General features: G+C 43.7%; 2 protein-coding genes across 4 annotated transcripts in view; one reads left to right on the top strand and one right to left on the bottom strand.

The window, feature by feature from the left end:
* Lyrm1 (LYR motif containing 1) overlaps positions 1 to 17,009 on the top strand; it is a 56,253-nt gene extending 39,244 nt beyond the window's left edge. Inside the window, exon 4 of the mRNA XM_029479305.2 lies at positions 16,891 to 17,009. The gene's annotated coding sequence lies outside the window, so the exon portion shown is untranslated. The remainder of the gene's footprint in view (positions 1 to 16,890) is intronic.
* The window catches only part of Dnah3 (dynein axonemal heavy chain 3), a 164,187-nt gene that overhangs the window by 12,918 nt on the left and 124,369 nt on the right, over positions 1 to 26,900 (bottom strand). For all 3 annotated transcript variants that reach the window (XM_085841357.1, XM_021168736.3, XM_085841358.1), the window contains 5 exons: positions 21,351 to 21,549; positions 15,939 to 18,080; positions 8,312 to 8,537; positions 3,452 to 3,696; positions 1,519 to 1,635 (listed from right to left, as the gene is read on the bottom strand). In XM_085841357.1, coding sequence (XP_085697483.1) covers positions 1,519 to 1,635; positions 3,452 to 3,696; positions 8,312 to 8,537; positions 15,939 to 18,080; positions 21,351 to 21,549 — 2,929 coding nt within the window. The remainder of the gene's footprint in view (positions 1 to 1,518; positions 1,636 to 3,451; positions 3,697 to 8,311; positions 8,538 to 15,938; positions 18,081 to 21,350; positions 21,550 to 26,900) is intronic.

Genomic DNA, 26,900 nt, shown 5'->3' with positions numbered 1-26,900 from the left:
GAGCCCTCATGCCCAACTCTTCTTAAAACTTCTAGAAGTTTTCCAGGATTGTCCAACCCCTACTCTGAGATGTAATCATGGTGTGGCCTTTCTGTTTTAGAAATGTTTCTCCTTCTGAAAATGTTTAAGAATTCTTACTCTGTGTTTATGGATGTTCTACCCACATGTATATCTATGCACTATGTGTGTCCAGTGCCGGAGGAGGCCAGAAGAAGGCACTGGATCCCTGGAACAGGAGTTACAAACAGGCATTAGCCACCATGTGGGTGCTGGAAAACAAACCCAGGTCCTTTGGAAGTGAGAATCCCTTTAAGCATCAAAGGACCGGCATGAGAAGGAAACTTGGTTCAGCATGACTTAGTGGGTGCTGCTTCAAACTTCTCTAGTCCGACTCCAGGTCAGTTTATTTTAGACATATTTAAATCCAGTACAATTTTGGGGGGAAAAGTTTCCCATTAACAATAATCCCATGAGCACAATAAAGCTTCAGGCGTGAAAACTCTTTTGCAGAGTATATGTGACCTCTACCATGAAGATGGGTTTTATAGCTATGGGTCTAAGATCTGGTGTGGTCTCTGACAGAGATAGCATGGAGGTCACTGGGCTATAAAGTACACTTGGCATCTTCTCTTTTGACCAAAAGACAAAGATAAAGATGAAGACAAAGATAAAAGTCTAGGGAGGGACAGTCTGAGAGAAACATTTTAGGGTGTTGGGGTGTGGTCTGGCTCTACAGGTAGCAAAGGTCACCAGGTTATTAACAACATCCACTCTTAGCCTTCAGGGTAGAAACCAGATAACATTTCCACCACTGAGCAGACAACCCTGTGTGATTAACCTGCCCCATTTCTCCAGTATTTATCTAGGAATACTCATGCCCTCTACAGTACTGTAGAAGAGCAGCCACCCATTCAGCCCTTTTCTATGTGTCTGTAGGTGCACATATGTGTGGAGGCCTCAGGTATCATGCCTGCTCAGGCACTGTCCTCCTTGTTTGATGAAGCCATATCTCTTACTGTCCTGGTACTTGCTATTTATGCTATGCTGTTGGCTAGCAAGCTCTAACCATCTGTCTCTGCCTCTCTGGCATTGGAATTACAAGCACATGCCAAAGCACCAAGCTTCTTATGTGTGTTCTGGGTCTTTTCAAGGGTGAGTTCAGGTCTTCATGGGTGTGTAGCAAGTACTTGAGGGACTGTCTCTTCAACCTATTTCTTCAACCAGTAAATGTTTCTGTTAGTGTATGTAACACTGTATTGCCATATATATTATATATATTTATAATATAAATAAACATTATTTATTTTTATTTTTCTACAATCTTAGACTGTAAGTCACCTGACCACAGAAGCCTATATCTTAAATTCTGGTTTTGTTTGTATCCAATATGACAAAGCATTAGCAAGAATTGTTGAATGAGTAAGGGAGGGAGTGCTTATGGAAGGCTAGGAGCTAAAGGGCAGGGACATGGAAAATGGTACCAGAAGATCAGGGCAACAAAGCTCTGTCCATAAATACCTGTAAGGTAGGTCAGAGCCTCGAAGGGCACCTCTTCGTAATCATTAAGGAACATCTGGATCTGCCGCATGCTAATCCTCAAGTCAGATTCATTAAATTCATAAGGGATGTTCCAACCTGAAAGAGGCAGAGAAGAATTACATGCTTCAGACCTGCGAGCTCTTAATTTCCACTCAGACTGAGCATGTAAGGTAAGCATCACTATGGATCAAGGGCCTCTTTCAGCCCTGCGAGTATCCATCACCCAGCCAACTATTTGCCTTGATTTATTGCCAAAATGGCAGCCGTTCTGCCTGAGAAAACACCCGACCTAAAATGGTTTCCTTATGGCTCCCCCCATTTGTTAAGGAAGATGTTAACATCCTGGGATCTGTGAAACAGGATTTATTCAGCCTGCCTGGAAGACTGTGGTAAAGCACAGGGCTCCAAAAATAACCTGTAAAACACAACGGAGAGCAGTGGCTAAGGCTGGGGGGCAGAGTGAAGCAGGCTTGGAAACGCCTTCCTGCATCCATGGAAGAACTGTGAACTGCCTGGCCAGCCTTACAGAAACTGCAACAGAACTTCCAGGGTTAATGATTTCATAGAGGATTTTTTTTCAGACTATTTGTGTTTCATGTTTATGAGAGTTTAGCCTGCATGTATGTCTCTGCATCATGTGTGTGCCGGGTGCCTGCAGAGTTTAGAGGCATTGGATCTCTTGGAACTGGAGTTACAGATTTGTGAGCCATCAGTAGGGATTGATCTGAGTCCTGTGTGAGAGGGATAAATGCTATCAAACATCGAATCATCTCTCCATCCCCTTGCAAAGAAAGTTGATTTCCTCCTAAACAATGCTATTTATTTAAAAATATAACAATAAAACTCATATGCTGGGAAAAACAATAGAACCGTTGGTTTTGAGATAAATCACTGCATAGATTTCTGGAGTTCTGTATGAGAGGAGAAAAGGTGGAAGGGGGAAGATAGGGATTGGGGAGAGAGGATAGGAGGAGGAGGGGGCTGGGTGGGAGGGGGAGGAAAGGGGTGGGATGGGGAGAATGGCTATATAGGACAGGAAGGGTACGGGGTGGGGGAGGAGGAGGATAGAGTGGGAGGGAGAGGATGCATGAAAAGCAGTGAAACCAAAAAACCTGCTACAGTCAGTCCCACAGTGGGTCCTTCTAATCTATTGAACAAGATCAAAAGCCGTTGATGAGACAGGCCATCCAACATGGAGGACAGGATGACAGCAGTTTGATAGTCTTCTAACAAGGTTATTTAGTTATTCATTAGTTGATAGTCTTCTAACAAGATTATTTAGTTATCCATTAGTTTCCATTGATAAGTAAATGCATTATGATATTTTAAGGTATAGGCAGGTGCCAGGGTGTATTTCACCATTATGTACATGTAATGGCAGTTAACTCAAGCTCTGTAGGTTCCTTGGTGACAATTCTCTGGAGAATGGTTATTATGCCTAAAATAAATATGTTCCTCTCATTATCTACTTCACTAGGCAGAAATCCCCTAATTTTGGAATATCACTTTTGTGTGTGTGTGTATGTGTGTGTGTACATGCATATGGAGGCAAGAGGTTAACCTTGGATATTATTCCTCAGATACCATTCTCTCTCTCTCTCTCTCTCTCTCTCTCTATATATATATATATATATATATATATATATATATATATATATATATATGTGTGTGTGTGTGTGTGTGTGTGTGTGTGTGTGTATACACATATATACTTGGTTATAAGGTTGCCAGATTTTGGTGGGGGTAGAGGGGATATTAAAGTTTAATTCCAACTCATACTTAGCATATGTATTTCCATAGTCATTCCTGGAGCATGTGACTTATCTTACTGGCCACACTCCATCTGAGTGCAAACCTCCAGATCCCACCTGTGGTCCATGGCAGACCACCTGGACACACTGTCCTGTCTCACCTAGGGCTCCATAGTTCCTCCTCTCCTGGACAATGGCATGGAAGAAGCAAAGCCCAAACAGCAGTTTCTGCCATATAACTGGCTTTGTACAGCTCTGGAAGAACAAAGGGTCTGAGATTGGGTCATTGAGGTAGGAACGCAGAAGGTTGGCCCTGAGTCCTTTGGGGGGCTCATTGGTCATTTTGATCCCATTCTGGAGAATGCTGACGGGAAACTTCTCTGATGGATAGCTAGTTAGCCAGAGCCTGGAAATTCAAAGGACACAACTGTTCAGAGTAACGCAGCAAGTTGCATTGGTAAACTAACAAAAATAATAGCTACCATTATTAACCACCATCACAAATGACAGAATAATGAACATTTTAGACTTGGATTTACATAGTACCTGTTCAAACTAGACACAGACAGTATATGAATAACTATGAGTGTTTTTCAATAAACTTTACATATGGACAACAAGATTTGATTTTTGTATAATCATGTGTCATAAAATAGAAATTTTTTAGGTTTTTTTCCCAGATATTTACTAATTTGATGGCTAGCCATATCAGAAATTTAACAGGCTGGATTTAGCTCACAAGCCAATCAAGACAAACCTGACTGAGTTGAAAGTAAATTTGAAGCCAGTCTGGTTCTACTCTTCAATGCAATTGTTATTCCATTTTTTTTTTACTTTTTTTTTCAAGTTATTTATTGCATTTATGAGTACACTGTTGAGGGCATCAGATCTCATTATGATCCACCATGTGGTTGCTGAGAATTGAACTCAGGACCTCTGGAAGAGCAAGCTACCAGTGCTCCTAACTACTGAGCCATCCCTCCAGCCCCTTGTTATTCCATTTTATTGAAAACTTCATGAAGTCCAGAAATACAGATTAGAGGAGTGAGCAACAGTGATAGAGCAAGTGGTACTTTCAATGATAATAATTGAATAATTGTTTTTAAAACAGTCTTGCCAGGTCCTACCTGATTGGGCATCATCCCCAGGGCCTAGGCACAGACAGAGTGACTTCCCTAATGCTGTGCAGGTAACATACTCTGGGCAGTTGCCTGTGAGTGGAGGCTTAATAGGACATAGCCTCAGGCCACTAAGATAGTAAGAGGAGTTGGTCCTGTGATAGGACACTGCATTTGAATCCCTCATTGTGAGCCCTCAAGAACTCAGTTGCAGAACTAAGGTGTCTGTGCCAGGAGGTGGTGGTAGCCATTCTAGGAGGTGACTGGGACCTGAGTTGGTTACAGAAGGGCAACCAAGCTTCTCTCTAGTTCTTGTGGTCCTGGGTTGGACCTCACACCCCCACAGGAAGCCCTCTGCTGTCTAGGTGGGCTGGGCAACAGGGACATGTAGAGAGACTGCAGGTATATGAGGCAGAGGTAGCCTTGGACATTGTAAACATGATTGAAAACAGTTCACGATGAGTGTAAAAGTTCTCCCTCAAGGTCTAATGCCAAGTTTGCCACGTTTGAATCTATAGACAAGCCCATAAGAGTCACTACCGACAGCACTGTGCCTCTCTGCTGAGCCCATCACTGAGAACAGGTCTTCCTCAGCAACAGCCTGGTCAGGCCTTTTGTATGGGAGCTTGTCAGGACACTGGCCTTTGCCAGTCTGCTGCTGGTCAAGGGGGACTCTGTGAGGGACTCTACCAGTGAATCTGAGGCCACATGCACCATAGAGAACCTCCACGTGCTTATTGTCCAGATGCCAGGCCTTCCTTTCTTGCTGTTCAGAACCATTCTTCCTCTGCAGCAGTTGTTAGTAAAGCCCCTCAGAAGGGCCTGGTGAATTTCTGCCTATGTATAATCATCTTCTTAACCACATTAACTGTATGTTTGCACCGATCACAAGTTGATCTCCAGAAAATAAGCCTGCATTGTTCTCTTAACATACTCTAGTAGTCTAGTGGTGATTGGATCCATTCTGGCCCCTTCTTTTGGCCTCCAAGGATCATGCTGGTCCCTACCTTATTCTAGATTCTGTGGGATTGCTGGAGTCTTCTAGGAAATCACCTGCCAGGTGTCAATTCTAATGGATGATTGACCTCTAAGTTACTGCTTGAGGGTTTTGTCTGGCCTGAAGAGTTCCAGGTTAAACATTCTAAGGAGAACTAGTTGGATGTTGAAGTGAAAGCATGTTCACCATCTGCAGGGTGCCAAGGAAGGAAGGTTATGGGGTGCTTCTCTGTAACCTTTCAATTGCATCCTTTTAGCTATTGTTGGAGGGGGAAGGGCCATCTAACTGGAGTTTACGCAAAACTTCTCATCCTCACCAGAAGCAAGCAGGGAGTTTTCTGGTAACTGTGGCCTCCTCTCACTCAAACTGGCAGCATTCCTGCTGAAAAAGATCTGCCCCCACTTAACTCTTGCTGGCCCATGGTTTCAAACACAGGGACCCATCCTACCCAATGTGGAGAAATACCTTGGTGAATAATGTGATTGTTTGTTTTGTTTTGAGACAGAGTCTCACTACTTAGCTCTGTCTGTCCTGAAAATTCACTATGTAGACCAGATTGGCCTCAAACACATACAGATTTGCATGCCTCTTTCTCTCAAGTGCTAGGATTAAAGTCATGTGCCACCACGTCAGGCACACTATGTGATTCTTAGGCCTGCTGAGGCCCCCCACAGCTGGCCCAGTGGCCTCTATTTTGCAGCCTCCATGGCCCAGGCATTTCATGTGTTCCCTTGGATGATGCAGCTACAGGTAAGCTTGGACTGCACATAGAACAGGGGTGGACACGAGTTCTTGTCCTTTAGGCCTTGGACAGACCTCGGTTGGAGACCTGACAAGACTATGTGGCCAACCTTCCTTCTGGACACATCTGGCTTGCTGTCTCTGGAGCATCTGGCTTAGTCTGGCCTGTGACCCACCAATGAGCAGCAGGCTGGCTCTAAAGGAGAATATGCTATGGCCTCTTGAGCAACTTGATCTCCCTTTGTCCCCTGCCTCAGTTTGAACTTTCCTGTCCCCAGGATCCAGGCTCCTTTTTGGCAGTAAAACCCCAAGAGGAAATTCAGAACAAAGTGCAAGGAAGAAAGGTGACTCATGTGTCCCTGGACCATGCCCTGTCCTGGCACAGCCCCAGGCTGACCTTAACCTCTTGTAATGGTGAACATCCCCAAACAAAAGCTTTAAAAAAAACAAAAAAAAACTTCTGAAGTCATGCCCTGTTTTGACCTATTTAGGCTTCTGTACCAAAACAAAAGAACACCGGTGACTGTGTGGTCCTTAAACAACAACTGTTATTTCCTACTAAAGCAAACAAATGAAACCCCAGGGCCTTTCTGACAGTTAATCTGCCTTTAAGGCATCACTTTCTCTAAGACCCCCCCCTCCCCCATCCTACCCCCCCTCCTACCCCCCAGCATATTCCCCCATCCTACCCCCCCTCCTACCCCCCCTCCTACCCCCCCTCCTACCCCCCCAGCATATTCCCCAGAGTCAGAGTTGTGAAGTTCTATCCTTCACCTTCAAAAAAGCCATCCCTTCCGACTGAAATGTCCTCCTTTGAAAACCCCTATTCATGTTACAAGATCTCAGGCAGTCATCAGTGCCTCAGACCTGTCCTTTTCCCGTGGCCTATGGATTCTTTACAGGTGTGACAAGAATTTTGTTTTTTTCATTTTAGTATGGAATAGAGTTTATTCAAGGCATGGGGAGGAAGTTGAGAGAGTAGTAGAGTCAGAGAAAGGCAGAGTGAAGGAGAGAATAGAGATGTGCAGCTGGCCATGACCACGTGGAGAGTGGGTGTGTGTGTGTGGGGGGGGGATGGAGAGCAAAGGGGCCAGAGGCAAGAGAGGCAAGAGCTTAAGAGCAACAAGAAATGTTAACAGGAAATTTGACACAACCTAGAGATCTGGCAAGAGGGAACCTCAGCTGAATAGCTGCCTGGATCATATTGGCCAGTGGCTGCATCCATAAGAGACTGTCTTGATTGATGATTGATGGGAGAGCACCCAGTTCCACTGTGGGCTATACCCAGAGGAGCCTGGGTTATATAGAAAAGCATGAGCCAGAGAGACCAAGTCAGTAAGCTGTATTCCTCCACAGTCTCTGCTTCAGCTCTTGCCTCTAAGTTCCTGCCCAGGGTTTCTGCCCTGACTTTTCTCCATGGTTGGCTGTTGTAGTGAGAATTCTAGAATTTTGGCTTCTTTAAAACCACAGAAATATTATAGGAAAGTGTTTTGTTTTAATCCCACGTGTGGGTCACGGGGCTGCTTCTCAGCAACTGACTACAATGTGCCTAGTGCTCTAGTAGAAGCATGGTTTTGCCAGCTGAAGATAGTTTCTGTGGTTGTGTGGCTTTTGGAATTCTGATGGTATATAAATGCTAGAGCCCCAATAGGTTGGTGGTTGGTGGTCGTTCATCGGGGCTGGCTGTGTATTGTTAGTATTTGTGCTCAAAGAAGAAACAAGAAGAAAGAAATTAGATTTAAGGATTCTCTCTCTCTCTCTCCTGTCTCTCTCTCTCTCTCTCTCTCTTTCTCTCTCTGTGTGTGTGTGCTTCTCTCTTCTTCCTCCATCCTTTTTTTCTCTAGTGATGGGGTCAAACTGGCAGGGATAAAGGGTGGGAAAGCCAAGAACCTACAAAGTAGGAAAGGTCAGCTACAGACTGCTACCTGGAAGTGTAAACTGAAATAACATTCTTGCCCATGTTGCTTTTGGTTATGGTGTTTATCACAGCAACAGAAAAGCAAAGAACACATGCATCAACATGATTCTCCCATAAGCTGTCTCTGCTAGCTCGGGGTTTCTCAAGGGCAGGGCTGTCCCTTCTCTCATTGTACTGTCAGCCACCAGCATGCTGTCTAGACCTTGAGCTGGTCCCAGGGCCTTGCCCAGATGGAGCTCGATCTCACCTGAACTCTGAGTTGGTCTTCTCAGGGACAATCACCTCCTCACAAATCTTCTCTAACGCAGGCATCCAACTTGTAGCCAGGTGGCAGTTCTGTAGGACCACCCAGGTCCCTTCATGGATGGCTTTGTTGATCATATTGGCAGCAATAGGACCTTGGCCTTGACCAAGGGAGATGGTCTGTGTTTTAGTACCTCCCATGCTAACATCATCAGCAAACTTCAGCAGACCTGAGACCAGGAAGAAAAGTTTTTGAAAAAACAGACAGCTAAGACCAGATAGATAATAGTCATGATGCAAAAGGAGAGACACATTGACATTTTGGATTTTAAAATAAATTTATCAGCCTCTGTTAACTGCTAAATCAGAATTTCTTTTGGTGAAGCTTTAGATATCTAGAGGCCCTGGCAAATGGAACAACAGCTAACTCTTGTTTGACATTATCTCTAAACTCACAGACTATGTATTATCATTATTATCATTATTATTATTGTATATCATTGTGATCATCATCGTTATCGTTGTCGTGGTTATTGTTGTCGTCATCGTCATTATTGTTGTTATTCAGTGTTTCCTGCTATGTAGTCCAGACTAACTCAAACATGTGATCCTTCTCCCAAGTGCTGAAATTACAAATATACCCCATAATGCCTGAGGGCTCTAGCTTTGCACTCTTAAGAAGCAGGATGCTGGAACTAAGACTTAGTGTATAGTCAAGATCATCAGTGGTCTGCGATTTCAGACTAAAAAGGCTCCCAACTCATGGGAGTTTGCTACTGAATTGGAGCTGTGGTGGAAAAACTGAATACATCTCCAGAGAGAAATCAAAACAAGAAGCTCGTTCCACATGAAAATGAGGGACATGAGTTCACAGTGGTCTCTAGCTGGGGAGTTTCTCCCTGAGAAATTTCACATTAAATTAAATCCCTGGGGCACCAGCATCTACATATACAAAGTTGTTTTGTTTTGGGATTTCCTCAAAGTAACATACATTTGGTTATAGAGAAATCACTATAAGAGTATAAGCCCCACTAAGCAGTCTGTCATTTAACATGATAAGGGATAGTCAGCACATAGAACAATCAGAGTTAATACTCCAAGGATTAGGTATAGCCCCTGAAGTGGCCAAATGATGCTCTCAGCTCATTGAAGTTTTTTTCATGATTGTGACTGCACGTTAGTCTCTATAGAAGCAACTAGGTTAAAATAACATCTTTAAGGTAGATCCTAATTCAGTATGGCTGACTGATGTCCTTCTAAGAAGAAGTGGGGCGTGGGGGAGGCATGGTTGCACAGAGGGAACACCACGAGAAAACAGAAGTTGGCCACCAATAAGCCAAAGAGAACTAGGAATGGCTGATGCACATCTTCAAATCCCAACAGTCTGGAGGCTGAGGCAGAAATATCACAAAATTGTGGTTAGTCTGGGCTACATTGTGACTTCCAAGGCATCCTGGGCTGGAAAAAGAAAGACCCTCTCTTAAATTAAACAAGCAGAGTTCTGGGGAGAGTGGTTCAGTAGTTCAGAGCATTAGCTGTTCTTCCAGAGGACCCACATTCAATTCCCAGCACCCACAAAGTCCCAGGGGATCCAATACCCTCTTTTACACCAAGGACACAGGTGGTATACAGCCACCTGTATAGGTAAAACATGCACACACATAAAATAAATTTTAAAGCAAAGCAAACAAATAGACTAAGTCTTAAATAAATTGCATTACTTTTAAATAAAAACAATGATCCAAAGAGAGAGGCCTCAGAAGAAATCACCTCAAACACCTTGGTCTCAGACTTGGAGCCTTGGTAACTGTGAGAGGATAAATTTTGCTGGTTAACTCATTAGTCCATTGTACTTCTGCCATGTAGCCTTAGCAAATTAATAGCATGATGAAATTACCATGGAAGAAATAACGTGTGAAAAATAAGTAATAGTGGAATATAAACCATAATGAAACTCAGAATTCTCTTTTAAATAATGAACAAATTTGGACTACTAGGCCAGGCATGGTGGCACACACCTGTAATCCCAGTTCTGGGAGGCAGAGGCGGATCTCTGTGTTAGAGACCAACCTGGTCTATATATCAAATTTCAGGCCAGTCAAACAAACAACCAAATTCCAAACCATCCAACCAATCAAAAATCAAATGGAACATTTAGAAGTAGATAAAATCTCAAAGCTCTGATTGAGAAAGTGAACTTGTGTAAGAAATAAAAGCCAGGTGGGGGCACACACCTTTTATCCCAGCACTTGGGAGGCAAAGCCAGCCTGATCTACAGAGTTCTAGGACAGCCAGGGCTACATAGAGAATTCTGATCTTTAAAAACAAAAACCAGAGAGAGAGAGAGAGACAGAGAGAGAGGGAAGGGAGGAAGGGAGAAAGGGAGGAAGGGAGCAAGGAAGGAAGCAAGGAGAGGGGAGGGGAGGGGAGGGGAGGGGAGGGGAGGGAAGGGGAGAGGAGAGGAGAGGAGGGGAGAGGAGAGGAGAGGAAGTGAGAAAGGGAGAGGGAAAGAGAGAAAGAATGAATGAATTATGGTCCATTTTCAGTATGAGAGCTCATCACTGAACTAGTGGTCACAATATAACCCCCTCCCCCAATTCTTCCTAGTCTACTCTGGAAGTTGGTAGGGCAATACTAATATTCAATATTCAGTCTTCTGGTAAAGAACAGAAAGAATGGAGCATCTGGTCTGGTAGTGGCGGCACGTACCTTTAATCCTAGCACTTGGAGGCAAAGGCAGGTGAATCTCTGAGTTCAAGACCACACTGGGCTACACAGAGAAACCCTGTCTTGAAACAAAACAAAACAAAATATAAAAAACCAAAAACCAAGATTGGAGCATCTGTTTTGCTTGCCTTGTATGAATTATATTCAGAGTAAACCAAAGAATTGACAGAGGAAAATTCTTCCCTAGAGAAGACATTCAGCTAATGAATGTGGAGGGAAGGAAAGAATTAAAATATCACCATGTTGCAGGCACTAATGCAATAACAAATGCCAGAAATGATTTTTAAAGTCTGCTGATGCCATTAAATCAGAGGTTCCCACAACAGAATTACCCAAAAAGCTATATAAGACAGGATGCTTAGATTTCACCCTTAATATTTTAATCTAATTAGTCTAGGGCACACCAAGACTTTTCTTAAAGCTCTCCATGTAACTCAGGGATAACCAAGATTGAGAGCCATTCAGTGAGGTGAGAGGATGATAGGAAACCTAAAGGGAAGAGGTAGAGGTTCCAAGAGCTGGCTCCTATGACCTTTTGATCATGACTGGCCTACAGATAGCTTGTGTAATCACATCTGGCCCATGGATAGCTCATATGATCACGCCTGACCTTTCAACAGTCCTCTTTAAAATGTATACGAGTGTTTTGCCAGCATATATGTATCTGTACCATGTGTGCCTGATATCTAAAGATCTCAGAAGAAGGCATCAGATCCCCTGGAATTGAAGTACAGATGGCTGTGAGCCACTGTGTGGCTAGGAACCAAACCTATGTCTCCTCTACAAGAACAGTAAGTTCTCTTAATGGTTGAGCCATCTCTCGACCCCACCACCAATAGTTTTAATCAGGAAAGGAAGACAACTAGGGCACAGGTTCTACCAGCCTGTCCTCTGCCTGTAGAACATCACCCACCAGACTCGATAAGCACCATTGTCATCATCAGACCTTCTTTAGACCTTGCCCCCTATTTTTCTGCTTTACTTTTCTTGGCTATGCTAGTTTTTCACAAATCATGGGTCATAAGGGAAACCCTACTACTACTATTCTGATAAATGGACATAGTACTAAAGTGAGTCCTTTTTGTTTGGTTTGTTTTGTTGTTTTTGGTTTTTCGAGGCAGGGTTTCTCTGTGTAGCCCTGGCTGTCCTGGAACTCACTTTGTAGACCAGGATGGCCTTGAACTCAGAAATCCGCCTGCCTCTGCCTCCCAAGTGCTGGGATTAAAGGCGTGTGCCACCACTGCCTGGCCTAAACTGAGTCTTAATGACTTATCATTACACCCATAGATTAGTGGATCTCTCAACTCTCATCAGAGAAGCTTCCTTTTGAAGTAGATGGTTATTAAAACAGAGACTCATAAGTAGTCAAGGAAGAGAGAATAAGAGATTGTAGAATACTCAGCCCTAAATGGGACATCTACATTACATCCCGTCCTTTAAAGGATCAGGGGTCATTTTGGAAGTTGGGGTCAGAAACACTGTAAGAACCAGAGGTGGTAGAAGACAAGGAAACAATTTTTTCTAGATATAGCAGGGCAGTTGCACACATGAACACACTAGAATTATGATGGAATGCACAAAATCTCTGTAAGCTCAAACCAGATAAGATATCTGCATAGGGAGTGGAAGTAGTCATGAAGTTTCACTCATGACTGAGAAGCTAATGGCAACTAGGAAAGAAAGAGTCAGTTTAGCTGGTAATAATAAGCCAGTTAGTCTTCAGTGAAAGGCCACACACCCAAGAATATGTGGTCAATACGAATTGGACTTGATGGGTTTATTTAAAAAAGAAAAAGAGAGGGCACAATTTTGGGTGGTTAGGAACTGAGACAAATGAAACTCCCAAAGGGAAAAAAAGAAAAGAAAAAAAATCAAAAAGAAAAGACAGACTTAGGTAATGAAAGCAAAGACAATAAAAAGGGGTTCTGTTGTTTTTGACACAAATGTTTGGTCACACAGGAACCTTGTACCAATTCACTTCAGCTCCCTCTGTATTCCTTCCAGGATCGGGTGTGCTAAGTTTTTCCTTGTCAAAGGCACATACCAAACTCCCCTGCTACCACAGAAAACAACCTATTTACCTCTCACATTCCTTGTACTCTTTGTTCATTTAACAACAGAAAAAACAAGAGTGTGAAAAATCTGACAGAAGAGAAAGCAACTCAACTCCAGTCAATAGCCCTAACAGGTCCACGTGTACAAAGTGTCTCTGGAAAGAAATACCCAACCACTAAGAGGGGTTTGCTTTGGGGAGGTAAAGCAGGAAGATGTGCCTCCCACTCCACATCAGGCTTCTGGAACTTCAGCATGATTGCCATCTGTGGTGGCTGGAATATGCTTGGCCCAGGGAGTGGCACTATTATGAATAGCCTTGTTGGAGTTAAGTGTGGCCTTGTTGGAGGAGGTGTGTCACTGTAGGGGTAGGCTTGGATACCCTCCTCTTAGCTGCTTAAAAGCAGTCTTCTGGCTGCCTTTGGATCAAGATGCAGAATTCTCAGCTCATTTTCCAGCACCATGTCTGCCTGGATGCTGCCATGCTTCCTGCCATGATGATAATGGACTGAACCTCTGAACCTATAAGTCAGCCAATTAAATGTTGTCCTTTATAAGAGTTGCTTTGGTCATGATGTCTCTTCACAGCAATGGAAACCCTAAGACAACATCCTTGGCCATGTCACCTTCTGTCTAAGAAATGGCTCATGTAACGTAGATAGTGAGCAACATCCTTGGTCTTTTCCTTGAAGATCCTAGCAACAACATTCCCCCATATTAGTTGTAACCAGAAAAATGTCTCTATACCTTATCAAATGTGCCTAGGGGAAGCAAAATCGTACCCCTGTTGAACCACAATCTTATACCTTGCTGAAAATTGAAAGGAAAATATAGGTAGTATTATCATTCAGTTTTTAAAAATTTGACATGTAAATATCTGTATCTTTCAACTGCTTGTTGGGTCTTTTGGAGGGCAGTCATGATAGGTCCCTTTATGTGAGTGCTTCATAGCCTCAGTAATAGTGTCAGGCCTTGGGACCTCCCCTTGAGATGGATCCCACTTTGGGCCTATCTTTGGATCTTCTTTTCCTCAGGCCCCTATCTACTCATCATCCCTGCAGTTTTTTCAGACAAGAACAATTACGGGTCAGAGTTTTGACTGTGGGATGGCAACCCCATTCCTCACTTGATGCCCTCTCTGTCTTTCTGTGGGAGGTGGGCTCTACAAGTTCTCTTTCCCCACTATAGGGCATTTCATCTAAGATCCCTCCCTTTGAGTCCTGAGGGTCTCTCACCTCTCAGGTCTCTGGTACATTCTGGAGGCTCCCCCCAACCTCCTACCTCTCTATAGGTTTCCTGTTTCCATTCTTTCTGCTGGCACTCAGGTCTTCAGTCCTTTTCCTCCACCCAATACCAGATCATGTTCCCCTCTTCCCACCCCCCCTCCACTTTCCCTCCCAGGTCCCTCCCCCACCTTGTGATTTCTTTCTTCTCCCTCCCAAGTGGGACTGAGGCATCCTCAACCAACCAATGGACAGAAGCTGCTGACCCTATGGTTCAATTAAGGAAAAGCTGGAAGAAGCTGAAAAGGATGACCCTGTAAGAGGACCAGGAGTCTCAATTAGCCTGGACCCCCGAGATCTCTCAAACATTGGACCACCAAACAGGCAGCATACACCAGCTGATATAAGACCCCCCCACCCCCCCCCCGCACATATACAGCAGAGGACTGCCAGGTCTGGGTTCAGTCAGAGAAGATGTCTCAGGAGACTGGAGGCCCCAGGGAGTTTAGAAGTCTGGTGGGGTGGGTGGTGGGTGATAGGAACATCCTAGTGGAGACAGTGGGTTGGGAGGAGGTATGCGATGTGAAACAGTTGGAGGGTGGACCAGGAGGGAAACAAAATCTGGAATGTAAGTAAACAAAAGATTAAATTAGAAAAAAATTGACATGTAATAGAGAAAATAATGGTTCAAGAAGATGATAAACTCAGAGCTAATGTCATCCTGGGCTTGGCTCCTATCATATTAAAAAGAAGTGTGTGTGTGTGTGTGTGTGTGTGTGTGTGTGTGTGAAGGGGGTGGGGTCAGGGGTCAGAGGAACATCCACCATGTTTCAGACAAGGTCTTTCTGTTTTGTTTGATTAAGACAGGGTGTTCTCAGTGTAACCATGGCTGTTCTGGAGTTCACTCTGTAGACTTACTCAATCTGTAAGTTCAGGTTGGCTTTGAACCTAGAGATCTGCCGGCCTCTGTCTCTCGAGTGCCTGGACTAAAGCTGTCACCACTTCCCATTTAGACAGGCTCTCTTCTTCACCACTGTTTATTCTAGTCTAGGTGTTAGGCCAGCCTCCGTGCATTCTCTTATCTCTGATTCCTTCTCTCCATAGGAGCCTTGAATTACAGACACACAGCACACCATCCAGCTTTGGAAGAGGCTCAGTTCCTCATGTGTGTGTGGCAAGTGTTTTACTCACAGATATTTCCACAACCCACCCTTACTGTGTTATAAGGAAAAATTTAAAGTTATCAACAGTTTTAGAAAAATCCGATGATCTTGTGGTTCTGGATTCACTGTCCTAGATATTGTGATCCCAGGTGGTGCCGAGAAGTGGCCTTAAATGAAGTCTTCACTTGCCTTATTCAGTCAAATGCTTTGCTTGAGCCAGGCCTTGTGTCATATGTCTGTAAGACCAGTATTTGAGAGCCCGAGGCAGGAGGATCATTAGTTCAAAGCCAGCCTGGGCTAAATATTAGAACACAACAACAGAAAAGGGAGGGAGAAAGGAAGGAAAGAAGTGTGGACTACTATAATTAGTTGTCTTTCAACAGAAGGCTAGCTAGGTTTGAGATTCCTGCTATCAACCACTACACTCTGAGCATTCAGTGTTTCTCATACAATGTTCTGCTCTTACCTGCCATTGGGTCTGCACCTGGAGACAGTATGAAAATCAATGGCACACAGCAACTGGAATCACCATAGGATCCCTGGAGATCAAAGGTTGGGGCTTCGATGAATATCTTTCCCATGGTTTCACAGATGAAGTTTTGAATGGCTGGGACTATCTTGTCGGGCCGCAAACATCGCAGGATTGCTATCTTTTCCAGTGTTTGAAGAAAAAACCAAGGTGAAGGTAGTGGCTCTTCATGTGGCCAGGCCGAGTCATAGATCTCCTTCCATACTTTGACATTTTGTATGACATCTTCCATCAGACCTTTTAGTTTCTGTAAGGAGGAAGCTCGAACAATCTCACCCCATGACTTCTCTGATAACCATTCTGGAGCTGGGTTGGGGAAAGGATTGTCCAGGGCCACACCTCCAGTTAGAAGGAAGTACCAAACTTCCTCATCAATTGCCTTTCTTTCCTTCAAGAGGCCAACAGTCAGAAGGAGGGAGAAAAGTAGCTTGTCCTTCTCAAACAGTGAGCGGCACACATTGTTGTAGATGCTTAGAGTGAAATGTTCGATGATGTACTCGATCCGTAAATCCAGCTCATCACTCTTGCTGCTATTTGCTAGAGACTGCACGTAGAGGTTGATGAACCAAGTGAGAGAATACTGGTACATAGGCTCAATGTGGGCTAGGTCGGAGATACAGAAAAAGATGGTAGCAGAATGAACAGCGACAGGCTTATAGCCCATGCGGGTCTCATCAATTTGGGTTTCTGTCACAGATGCTATTTCTTGCTTCTCAGATATCTCCTCAGACAGAACTTTCGAAGAGGACAAAATTTTGATGGCTGTCTCATCTTCAAGGATGTTGCCCTCAGACAGGGATAGGACCTCTAGAATCTTATCCTCAATCTCCTTTAGCTGTTTCTTATTCTGGGCACTTTCTAAAATCAACTTGTTCTTTTTCTCTTCTAGCTCTGGCTTCTCCTTGGCAGCCACAATGCCAAGGAGTTGATCTTGGAGACCCAAGGGTGTGATCATGAAGTTGAGGAGACAGACTTTCACGGCAACTTCAGGGAGATAATGTGGATTCCTCAGACGAGTGGTTATATAGAATTTAAACTCCCTTGAGTATTCAATAATATTTTCACCCAGTCTCATATACTCCACCCCCTGCTGTTTGAATGTTGCCTTCAACAAGATGGGCTCAATAAAGGCATCCAGCTCTTCTCCAACATTTTCCAACAAGACAGGGGTGCCAAACTGCAGGGCATTTTCCAGAGTCCTCACGTAATTGGTATCAGAGAACTTGATGACAGATAGCTTGTTTGTTTTTTCCATATTCTTCACCCACTTATTGGCCTGTCCCTGAGGGTCAATCATTAAAGGCCAGCGTCTGGAATTGGACACAATGATGCCATTGTCAACAGAGAAGGAGTCAACAGGAAGCCCTGCTATCTGCCAGGCACGGATTTTTATGGGATCCCCTAAGGTGTTGCTGAGGCTAAAATCAATGGAGCCTGGGATGACCTTTTCCTTACAGGAAACCAACCATTCATTTTGGCATTGGGCCCGATAATCCACCGTGAAGGCACCCAGGTAAGCCACCGTCCCAGAGGATAGCAAAACATCCCCGGTCAGGTTATCATAGCGGATCCCCAGCTGCCGGGCAGCCTCTGTCCATCTGTCCTTCTCTCCTCCAAGGCCACTGATAAGCTTCTCTGCCCTGATGAGCTTCTGGGAGCAGATTTCTATATTTTCCTCCAGTGCATTTTTCTTTTTGTTCATTAGTTCAAACTCGTCATTGAGATCTTGGAGTCGGTCTTCCACCAGCTTCAGCTCCGCCCGTTTCTGGTTCAGTTTTTGCATTTGGATCTCCAGCTTTCCCTCAGCCTCCCTCAGTCGCTCCCGTTTGGGAGCCACAACCTTGGCCACTCGGTCATACACTTCCATGGCCCTCACCCACTTGCACAGGCCCTCACAGGCAGATGATACATTTTTAATGACAGATGGCTGGAAATCAGGGTGATCAATAAACCTTTCCCGGATTCGCTTCATGATCACTGAAGGGATGTTGTCTTTGTCGTATGTCTTGAGACTTTCCAAAAACTTTAGATCTCCAAGGATCTTTCTTGACACTCCCCAGTAATCTTCTATCATTTTACCTGTCCAGCGTAGGAAACAGAGATGTTTTGAGATGTTTTGATTAAGAAATACAATTCTACACACTACTTAGATATTGGGGGAAGGGGTGAACTCCAAGCTTCTAGTCAGGGAGATGTAGGAAAACTTATCTTCCCCATCTGTACTCTGTTTCCTGGACTTGGGTCTTGGAGGACTTTCCTTTAGTTCTTCCATGATCTCAAGTTCTTTGCAATGAGTCCTTTGCCTATGCTCTAAGTAGCACTGGTTGGGTCCAGTAAACTTCAGGCCATGTTGACTCTATCTATCTATCTATCTATCTATCTATCTATCTATCTATCTATCTATCTATCTATCTATCTACCTACCTATCTATCTATTTATCTATCCATCCATCCATTAATCTTAATCTTAATCTTAATACGTAAACCCAGGCTAGCCTTAGATTTGTTTGTGATCTTTCTGCCTCAGTTTTACTGGGTGCTGTGATATGAACTGAATGAATTCCACCTCTGATTCCTTTATCACTGGAGAGAACTACAGAAGCCACACCCATGGACAAATGTTTATTTACAAATCTGGGAGGCAGGTTAGATGAAACATAGCCAGTTTTCCTGTAAATGGACAGTGTGAGTAAATGGAGCTTGCTAGCTTATATCAAGACAGGAGGCCACCTATAGTCTGGCCAGAAACAAAGTCAGGCCCTCTTCTCAATTCTCTTTCAGTCAACAACCAGTCAAGTGGTTTTCAATCCTACCCTGCAATTGTGCTCCTCTGGCTGACATGTTAGGAAAAATTTGAGAGCTTCTTTAGCTTATGGCACATGCCAATCTGGGACTCATGACAAGAACCATACTTGAGGCATAATATGGAATATAATGTACCTATCCCTTAGTGCAAGCACACCAACCAGCCCAGTATGTCCTGTGGAGGACTTGGTTTGCATTCCGGAAGATTATCTGCTTCATTTAAATTCAAGGTGCTGAAAGCTAACTCAAGTGCTCTTTTGTTCCATTCCACTATATGCACTAAGTTCCAAGGGCTTAGTGAATAATATACATGGTTTAATGGCAGATTCTGAGCTGATAACTGGAGACTCACAGCAAGAACTGGTATTGGAAACCTGGAAATGTTCTATCTTAGTGGGTTTCAACTCTGCCTATATACCTTAGAAGCACCCAAAGAACTTAAAACAAACAAAAACAAAGAAACAAACAAAACAAAACCACTTTAGGTTGCACCCAAGACCAATGAAATAAGTGTCTTTAGAAATGGGGTATTGGTTTCAGCATTCCTTAAGGTCTCCATGTGAGTCTACCCCAACAACAGCGCTACAGGCTTCTCCAAAGTCAACTCTGATGCTAGGGAGACTTCCCAGTAGATAAAGTGCTTGCTGAATAAACAAAGACTTGAGCTTAGATCTCTGCACTTATGTAAAATCTGGGCGTGGCAGCAGGTTCTAGTAACCTTAGTGATGAGCCTATAGTTATAGGGATCCTGGGAGTTCAATGACCAGCCAGCACAACCTAGTCAGCAAGCTCCAGGTTCAATGAGAGACCTGGTCATAGATAAATAAGATGGAGAACAGTTGTAGAAAATACCTTAAGTAGGCTCCTGGTCTCCACAAGTACATAACACGGCTAGGTGCATTTGTATGTTGTATGCAAGCACACAAGCACACACACAAAGTCCAAGCCTGCTTTGCCATTTCTCATCATCTATATCTTCTTCCAACTGTTGCCCTAAAGCCAGCCAGACAAGAAGGAATGCTAAGCAAAGGGAAGTGGGGCCCAGAAGCTATCAAGGGAAGGGTTAGGGGTTTCTAACATTTCAGAAAGAATGCAGGCTTAGCAGAGTTCCTCTGAGCAGGATGGCTCAAAGGGCACTCGATTTTGAAATTTCACATGCAGTTTGAAGGCACTACTTGTAACAGAAAGTCCTATATGAGAATCTCTGCTCTCTTTTGAGAACTTCTCATTATGTAGCCCAGGCTGACCTCAGACTCCCAGTCTTCCTCAGTGCAGTGCTGGGATCATAGTTGTGAGCCCTCATGTCTGCCGCTCAAATTTCCCCCTCCATCCCTTTGCTGTTCTTTTCTATCTACTTATTAATCTCTGGACCCCTTTGCTCCTGCCTCTAGCATTTCCAATTACTGTCTCTTCCCCACTCCAACCACTGTGTCTACACGTGCATGTGTGTGTGTATGTATATGTGCATGCATGTGTGCGTGCATGCGTGTGTGTGTGTGTGTGTGCGGGCACACACACACATGCTTCTGTCTCGCTTCTTCCTGCCTCACTCCCTTTCCGTGTCTTTGTGGCCTGATGGATGGCTGTGCTTCTTCATCTCCATTTCCTTTTCACCCTCAGCATTTTTGCCTCATTTTTTTCTGTTTAGTTTTTTTCCCCTCCAGGACACCTCCTATCTTTCTGCATCTCCCCTTTCCCCTTTCTCTCTTTCTTTCTCTTTCCCTCCCTGTTCTGTTTTCCTGTTTCTGCTCTTATTCTTTCTCAGTTCTTTCCTTTGTGGTCACATGTTTGTTGATTCAATATCATTTTTGTGTGTTCGTGTGTGTGCATATGGATGTGCATGAGCGACCGTGTCTAAATGACGCCCAGGTTTCTATTTCTTCTCTCTCTCCTCCCCCTCCTTACTGTATGTATTCTGTTTCTTGTTCTCTCAGTTTCTATCTTTCTCTTGTGTGTGATCACATACATGTTTGTACCACATGAACCCCATTTTTGGTCTGCAATCTAAGGCCCCAATGAAGTTTACACCCCACAGAGAGGCACCTGCATTTTCTCAGCTGACCGAGCAGCTAAATGGTCAAGAAACTTTTACAAGGGGTCTGGGGAGCTGGCTCACTTAGTAAAATGCTTGCTGCACAAGCAGGGGACCTAAGTCTGGATCCCAGCACCTATGTAAAAAGCTGGGTATGGCAGGGCACACCTGTAGCCCTCACTCACAGTTGAGGAAGCAGACATAGACAGGAGGATCCCTGGAGCTGCTGCCTGCCAGTCTAGCTGAATTGGTAAACTCTAGTTTTGCTGAGATCCTTTCTCAAAAAATAAGGTGCAGAATGGATTGAAGACAGCCAGTGCCAACCTCTAGCCTATACACATGAGCACACACACCCTCACACACACACACACACACACACACACACACACACACACACACACACACACGCACATCACTAAAACCTTTGAACACTTATGTACATGCTGATACATCCAAATTTCTCTAAAACACAAGGGGCCTGGAACAAGATGGCTTGGATTTGGAGTGGTTACCGGAGCCACTGGGGTCTGGTTTCCTCTCTGGCTTCAGCCCCTTCATGACACAAATGCTCTCCATAACCAGCTTGACAGGGCCTGGTGGGTTCTGCATGGACTTCACCAGCGTGATGTCAGATGGGTTCAGGGTGTCGAGGGCAGCAAGGGCAGCCTCAAGTGCTGGCATGGCCTCGGCCAGGTCTCCCTCACACTCATTCTGTGGAGAACAGGAACAAAATGAGTAGGTGATCAGTGCCTGGTACACAGGAAAAGGCAGAAAGGTTCTCTGTGACCTGTTCTTGAAGGTCTGCCTGGCCCCTCATGGCTGCAGTTTGGATGTCCTAAACATTTGAGAACCGATTTTTGTGACCTTAAAAAATGAGGCGTTGCTCAAATTAGGACAATAAGTATTTCAAATCTTTTCAAACATTGTATTTTTATGTGACATGAGATATTTAACTTTTAAATATTGTGAAATACATAAAAATTGTAGATTATGTTGCTTTTCTATGCTGTATAGCACTAGGATTAATTCTTCCTAATGGACCTAAAGGAATTTTTTCTTTGTTTTGTTTTTTGCTCATTCACATTTGTGTGTGTGCACAGGCATGCATGCACACTTACCACTTTTAATATTCATTAATTTTTTAATTTTACCTATTTGTTTATTTGTGTGTGTGTGTGTGTGTGTGTGTGTGTCTGTGTGTGTACCACAGAGATCATATGGATGTTGGAGGACAACTTGCAGGAATCAGTTCTCTCCATGTGGATCTCAGGGATTGAACTCAGGTTGTCAGGCTTAACAATAAGTACATTTAACCTGAGTTACCAGTCCCTATTTGTTAATTTAAACATGAAATCAACATAATGTAACATCATGCATATATTAAATAAAACAAAGCACCTATGCTTGTTATAATGTTGACGAATCAAATAAATATCATGTCAAGTGAAAGAAGCCATGTTACATGGCTCCGTTTCTATGAAGTGTTCTGGACGGGCAAATCTACAGAGACAGGTGAGTAGTTACCTGGAGTTGAGGAGAGGAGGAGTGGATGTCAAAGGGAATAGATTTTCTTTGGGGATGAAAGCGTTCGAGAGGTTCATAGTATTAATGTTTGCATGACTTTGTGACTGTACAGAACGGTAATGAATTGCAGAACTTTTAAAGGAAGGCATTAAAGGTATGTGCATTATATTTCAAAAAAAATTTGGAAGAAAGAAAGAAAAAAGAAAGAAAGAGAGGAAGAAATATTGCCACAATAGGACTTCAAAACTGAGAGGGCTCTTTTGAGTTAGTTACTCAAATTCTATCATAGAAAAAAATTTCCACAAACGTGAAATGAGTTAGTCAAGGTCACACACTGGGCAGGTCACAGAGCTGGTTCCTGGAGTCTCACTGGTTTAGTGAATTATTTATCAGTTCACTGAATCTTGGGTGATCATACAGTTATGACTGAAGTGGAACTTCACAGGAGAATGTCAACTGTTTGTGGCATGGTCCCAAAATGTCCTTAAATGTGCTGTGTAGCTCAGGCTGGCCTTGAACTCATGAATCTCTCACCTCTGCCTCCTGAATGTTTGCATTATCTGCTGAAGTCATTGTAACACCTGAGTTTATTGTGGATAAGCAAGCAAAATAAAAGGTTTCTGTTTTGTTTTTACTTCCTCACAGCTAGCGATCCCTCCACACTTCACCCCTCCATGGAACCTGGCACCTCTGCTCCTTTTCCTAAGGGACAGCTTGGCTTGCAGCTCAGTTTTGCTGCAAGCTGGTTTGTCAGGTGGCTCCAAGGAGCCTCTCACTGTGACGTATCTGTAATGGAGATTCTCAATAGTGGCTGTGTATCAGTCACCAAGCATCACCGAAAGCATCGCCACCCTGAGATTCTGAGTCACTCAGTCTAGGTGGGGTCTGCATCCTTAACTCCATGGGTGACTCTGTAAGTGTTGTTGTCAAGGAATGCTACTTGACATTATAGAAATACTGAAATCAAAGAGCAGGAGGGCATAGGCTTGATTTTTGACCTCCTCTCCATGGTCACTGAGCTGTCTCTATGAAGGGGTTGGGATGACAGTTCAGTTGCTAAAGTGCCTTCTGCAAATGTGTGAAGAGCTAAGTTTGTGCCCTGGCACCTTCACAAAAAACTGGCCATAGTGGGGTAAAGGCTTATTGCCAGCAGACCTAGCTGAATCAGAGGCCTCCAGGTTCAATGAGAGGTCTTGTCTCAAAAAGTAAAAGTATAGACTGATTGAGGAATGACATTTGATGTCAAACTTTGGCCTCCACAACACCCATACAAAGATGTGCACATACCCATAATAACAAGGACATATACCACAATACACACCATATACACAATAACAATTACACATACAAATGTGCACACACCCACAAAACAAGTGCATATACTATATAAACAGACCCTACTACACACACACAGATGTGCACAAATCCACGATAACAAGCACATATACTACACATACAGACCACACATGTGAGTATACACACATACAAATGTGCTCACAGCCACAAAACAAGTATACATACTACACAAATACAAAAAATGTACATATACAATAACAAGTACCTATATCACACATATTCCCAAACACACTATCTGAAAGATATCTTGGAACAATATTCATGGCACAATATTAAGAGAAAACAAGTTCTGTGAAAAATCACAATCATATTGTAATTGTATCCTATAACACAATGTGTGGACAAGAAGGAAGTTCCAAATTAGAGCCAAGACTTTAAAAGGTATCTAAATTGAAATTTTCAAAAAAAAAATTTCATCTGTTGTTATGACCCATAATTGTATGATTAAAATTAAAAATGGCACTGGATTCAGTGTCAACAATCTAGGGGACACAAACTATCAGATATTGAGCAAGTATATGTTGATGAAATGAAATCTATGCTGCAGTAATTTTGGAAGGTTATCCTCACTAAGGGGGGGGGGGACATGATTTAGTAGTCTAAGAAGAACTGACTAATTTGTTATTTGATGAGTAGATGCAGCAGTCAAGGCTAGCCTGTCTTTGCTGCACAGATGCCAGGATGACAGACACTTGCCAGGAGTGCCAAGAATTTGCCAGCTCAAGAAACTGCCACACTCGTGAATCCAGTGTTGGGAGCTATCTCCATCTCTTTCAGTCTCCAAATCTTCTTTGCACGAATTCTTCTTGCTCTGTGGGACTTGTGACTTGTGTGTTAGGTCCAGTGTTCTACATGCTCCCATTGTAAGAGATTGTAGAAGTATGGAGAAGTGTAGCAGGCCCCATGTGGAGAAAGACCACAGCCCTGAAAACTTCAGGAGGACACTGTCCAAGAAAAGCCTCAGGGAAACTGTGGAGCAAGACTGGGTTTTTCTTCTCCTCCCTAGGTGGTTTCTTTCACCTGACTCACCTTCAGGACTTGCAGGATCTGGGCTCCAATGGCACCACATCAGACCTCACCCTTCTCACTGAAACCCAAGGTGGTGGTTTATTGCCCAGGGTGTGGTGAGAAGTCTCTCCTCATAAACCCCGTGGCATTGCTCACCTACCTCCTGACCTAGCAGATTGGCTTCTTTCCCTGACATTCCAGAGCAGAATCCTGCCTGGGCTGTTCCCTTCCTGATGATTCCTATGCTTGGTGAGAAGCTAGGCTAGCACACTGAGTAGAGATGAAGAAGAACAGCTGTTTCAGAGGACCACCAATGTGGACCCCTAGCAAATGCCACACACTTTTACGTACTCTCTACTCATTTGTGTATTTACTTATCTGTCTGAGTATTTTCCTGTATGTCTATATGTATACCACATATATGCCCGGTGCCTGGGAAGACTAGGAAAGGGTGTCGGACTCCCCTGGAATTAAAGTTGCTGATTCATGTAAGCCGTCATGTGGGTCCTGTGCCAGAGCTACTAGTGCTTTTAGACACTGAGAAATCTCTCCAGCCCACGTGGTTTTTTGTTTTTTATTTTCCTCAGTAACCTTAATCTGTTGATGCAGAAACCGAGGCTAGGAAGGAGCAGAGTCGGTTGTGCGTGCACTTTGGCTGCCTGGTTATAGTACAGAATTATAAATGAGCTGTAAAGTCACACACATCCAGGGGCCAGGGCACTGAGGCAAGAACAGGAACTGAACTGGATGGAGCTTGGGAGGCTAGAACTCAAAAGGTCGGCAGCTTCTTACTCCTGAGGATGGGCACAACCCAAGAAAGCAGAGCCAATGTCGCTAGAGTCCTAATTATTTTTTTCCCCTAAGGAAAAGCAAACGTTTCAGATTCTTTCCTTGAAATGACTTGCATTTTAAAGGTTAACTACTTCTGACTTCAAATAAAACATCCCTGAGTGTGGCTGTGATGCACACACTTACAGTCCTAGCACTCAGGAGGCTGAGGCAGGAGGATCATGAGCTCAAGGTCAGTCTGGGATACCTAGCAAGTCCCTGCCTCAAAATGAGTCAATAGAATCTTCTCTGCATCCCAGGACACATGTGGTCCCCAGCTGCCAGTCTGCAACGTCTGGATTCATGGTCAAATGCCATGGTTTGTGGGTCAAAGAGCTCTTGGTCTGAATCATGCCACTTGGTGGTCATGCAACTTTGGAAACATCTTGTGTCACGATTTCCTCATATGTCAAGTGGGAATAATTCTGTATGATGGGTATTGTAGTGTATGTAGGATTCAAGAGAATGAGCACCAGAGAATATAATCTCCACGAGGAAAAGGATTTTATTTATCTTACTCATTCCTACTTTCCTTGACTAAAAATGAGCCAGCACATAGTAGGTGTTTAATAAATAGTTGTTAAATGTGAGGAGTGTCTAGTATAATCATTTTACCATAGAATGACAAATTGCCACTAGAATCTGGTTCCTGGCACCTGGAAGTGGCTATATTTTATGGTTTCTATTATGTCTTCTTTCTGAGCCACTAAGACCGCAAGTGAACCAACTTTCACAATCTAGGACATGGTGTTCATTGTGAATTCTGAGAACAGGGAGGGATCAGACCCTCTGAAAAACATCTACCAGAGGTCAGGTCTCAGGATTCACTGGAGAGACGCCAATTGGAAGCCCTGTACTTTTCAAGAAAATGACTCATGACCTATTTAGGACAGATGCCAGACACAGGCTGCCTCTTGCTCAAACTCATGCTTGAGAACGGCTGAAGGGATTCCCTAAGGGATTCCCTAATTCCTTAAGGCACATGGACAAATGCCTTAGGCAGGTGTCCTGTGCTTTGTCATATAGTTTTGTCAATGACTTACACAGCTCTGTAAGGCCATTTCACCCTGACCTCAATTCTAGCAACTCTCAGATATTGACACTTGTCATTCATTAGGTGCCTGTGACCCTCAAATGGAATCACTTACGGAGAGTGCTGAGACCTATGTAATTGTCACGTCAATGCTAATAAGGCTATCTTCTGCTATCTGAATGCGTGGTGATCCCTTCTCAGGACATGGCCAGAAGCACCTACAAATGTGGCCCTCTAGGTTCAATATCCTGACATCCTAAAAACATTTGTTCCATACCTACACACACGTGTTAGGGACAACTGGACAAAAACG

Source organism: Mus caroli, unplaced genomic scaffold (assembly GCF_978045245.1).
Source record: "Mus caroli unplaced genomic scaffold, Mus_caroli_1 scaffold_8, whole genome shotgun sequence".
NCBI lineage: Eukaryota > Metazoa > Chordata > Mammalia > Rodentia > Muridae > Mus > Mus caroli.
The sequence above is the reverse complement of the archived record's forward strand: the minus strand, read 5'-3'. Positions and strand labels throughout refer to the sequence as shown.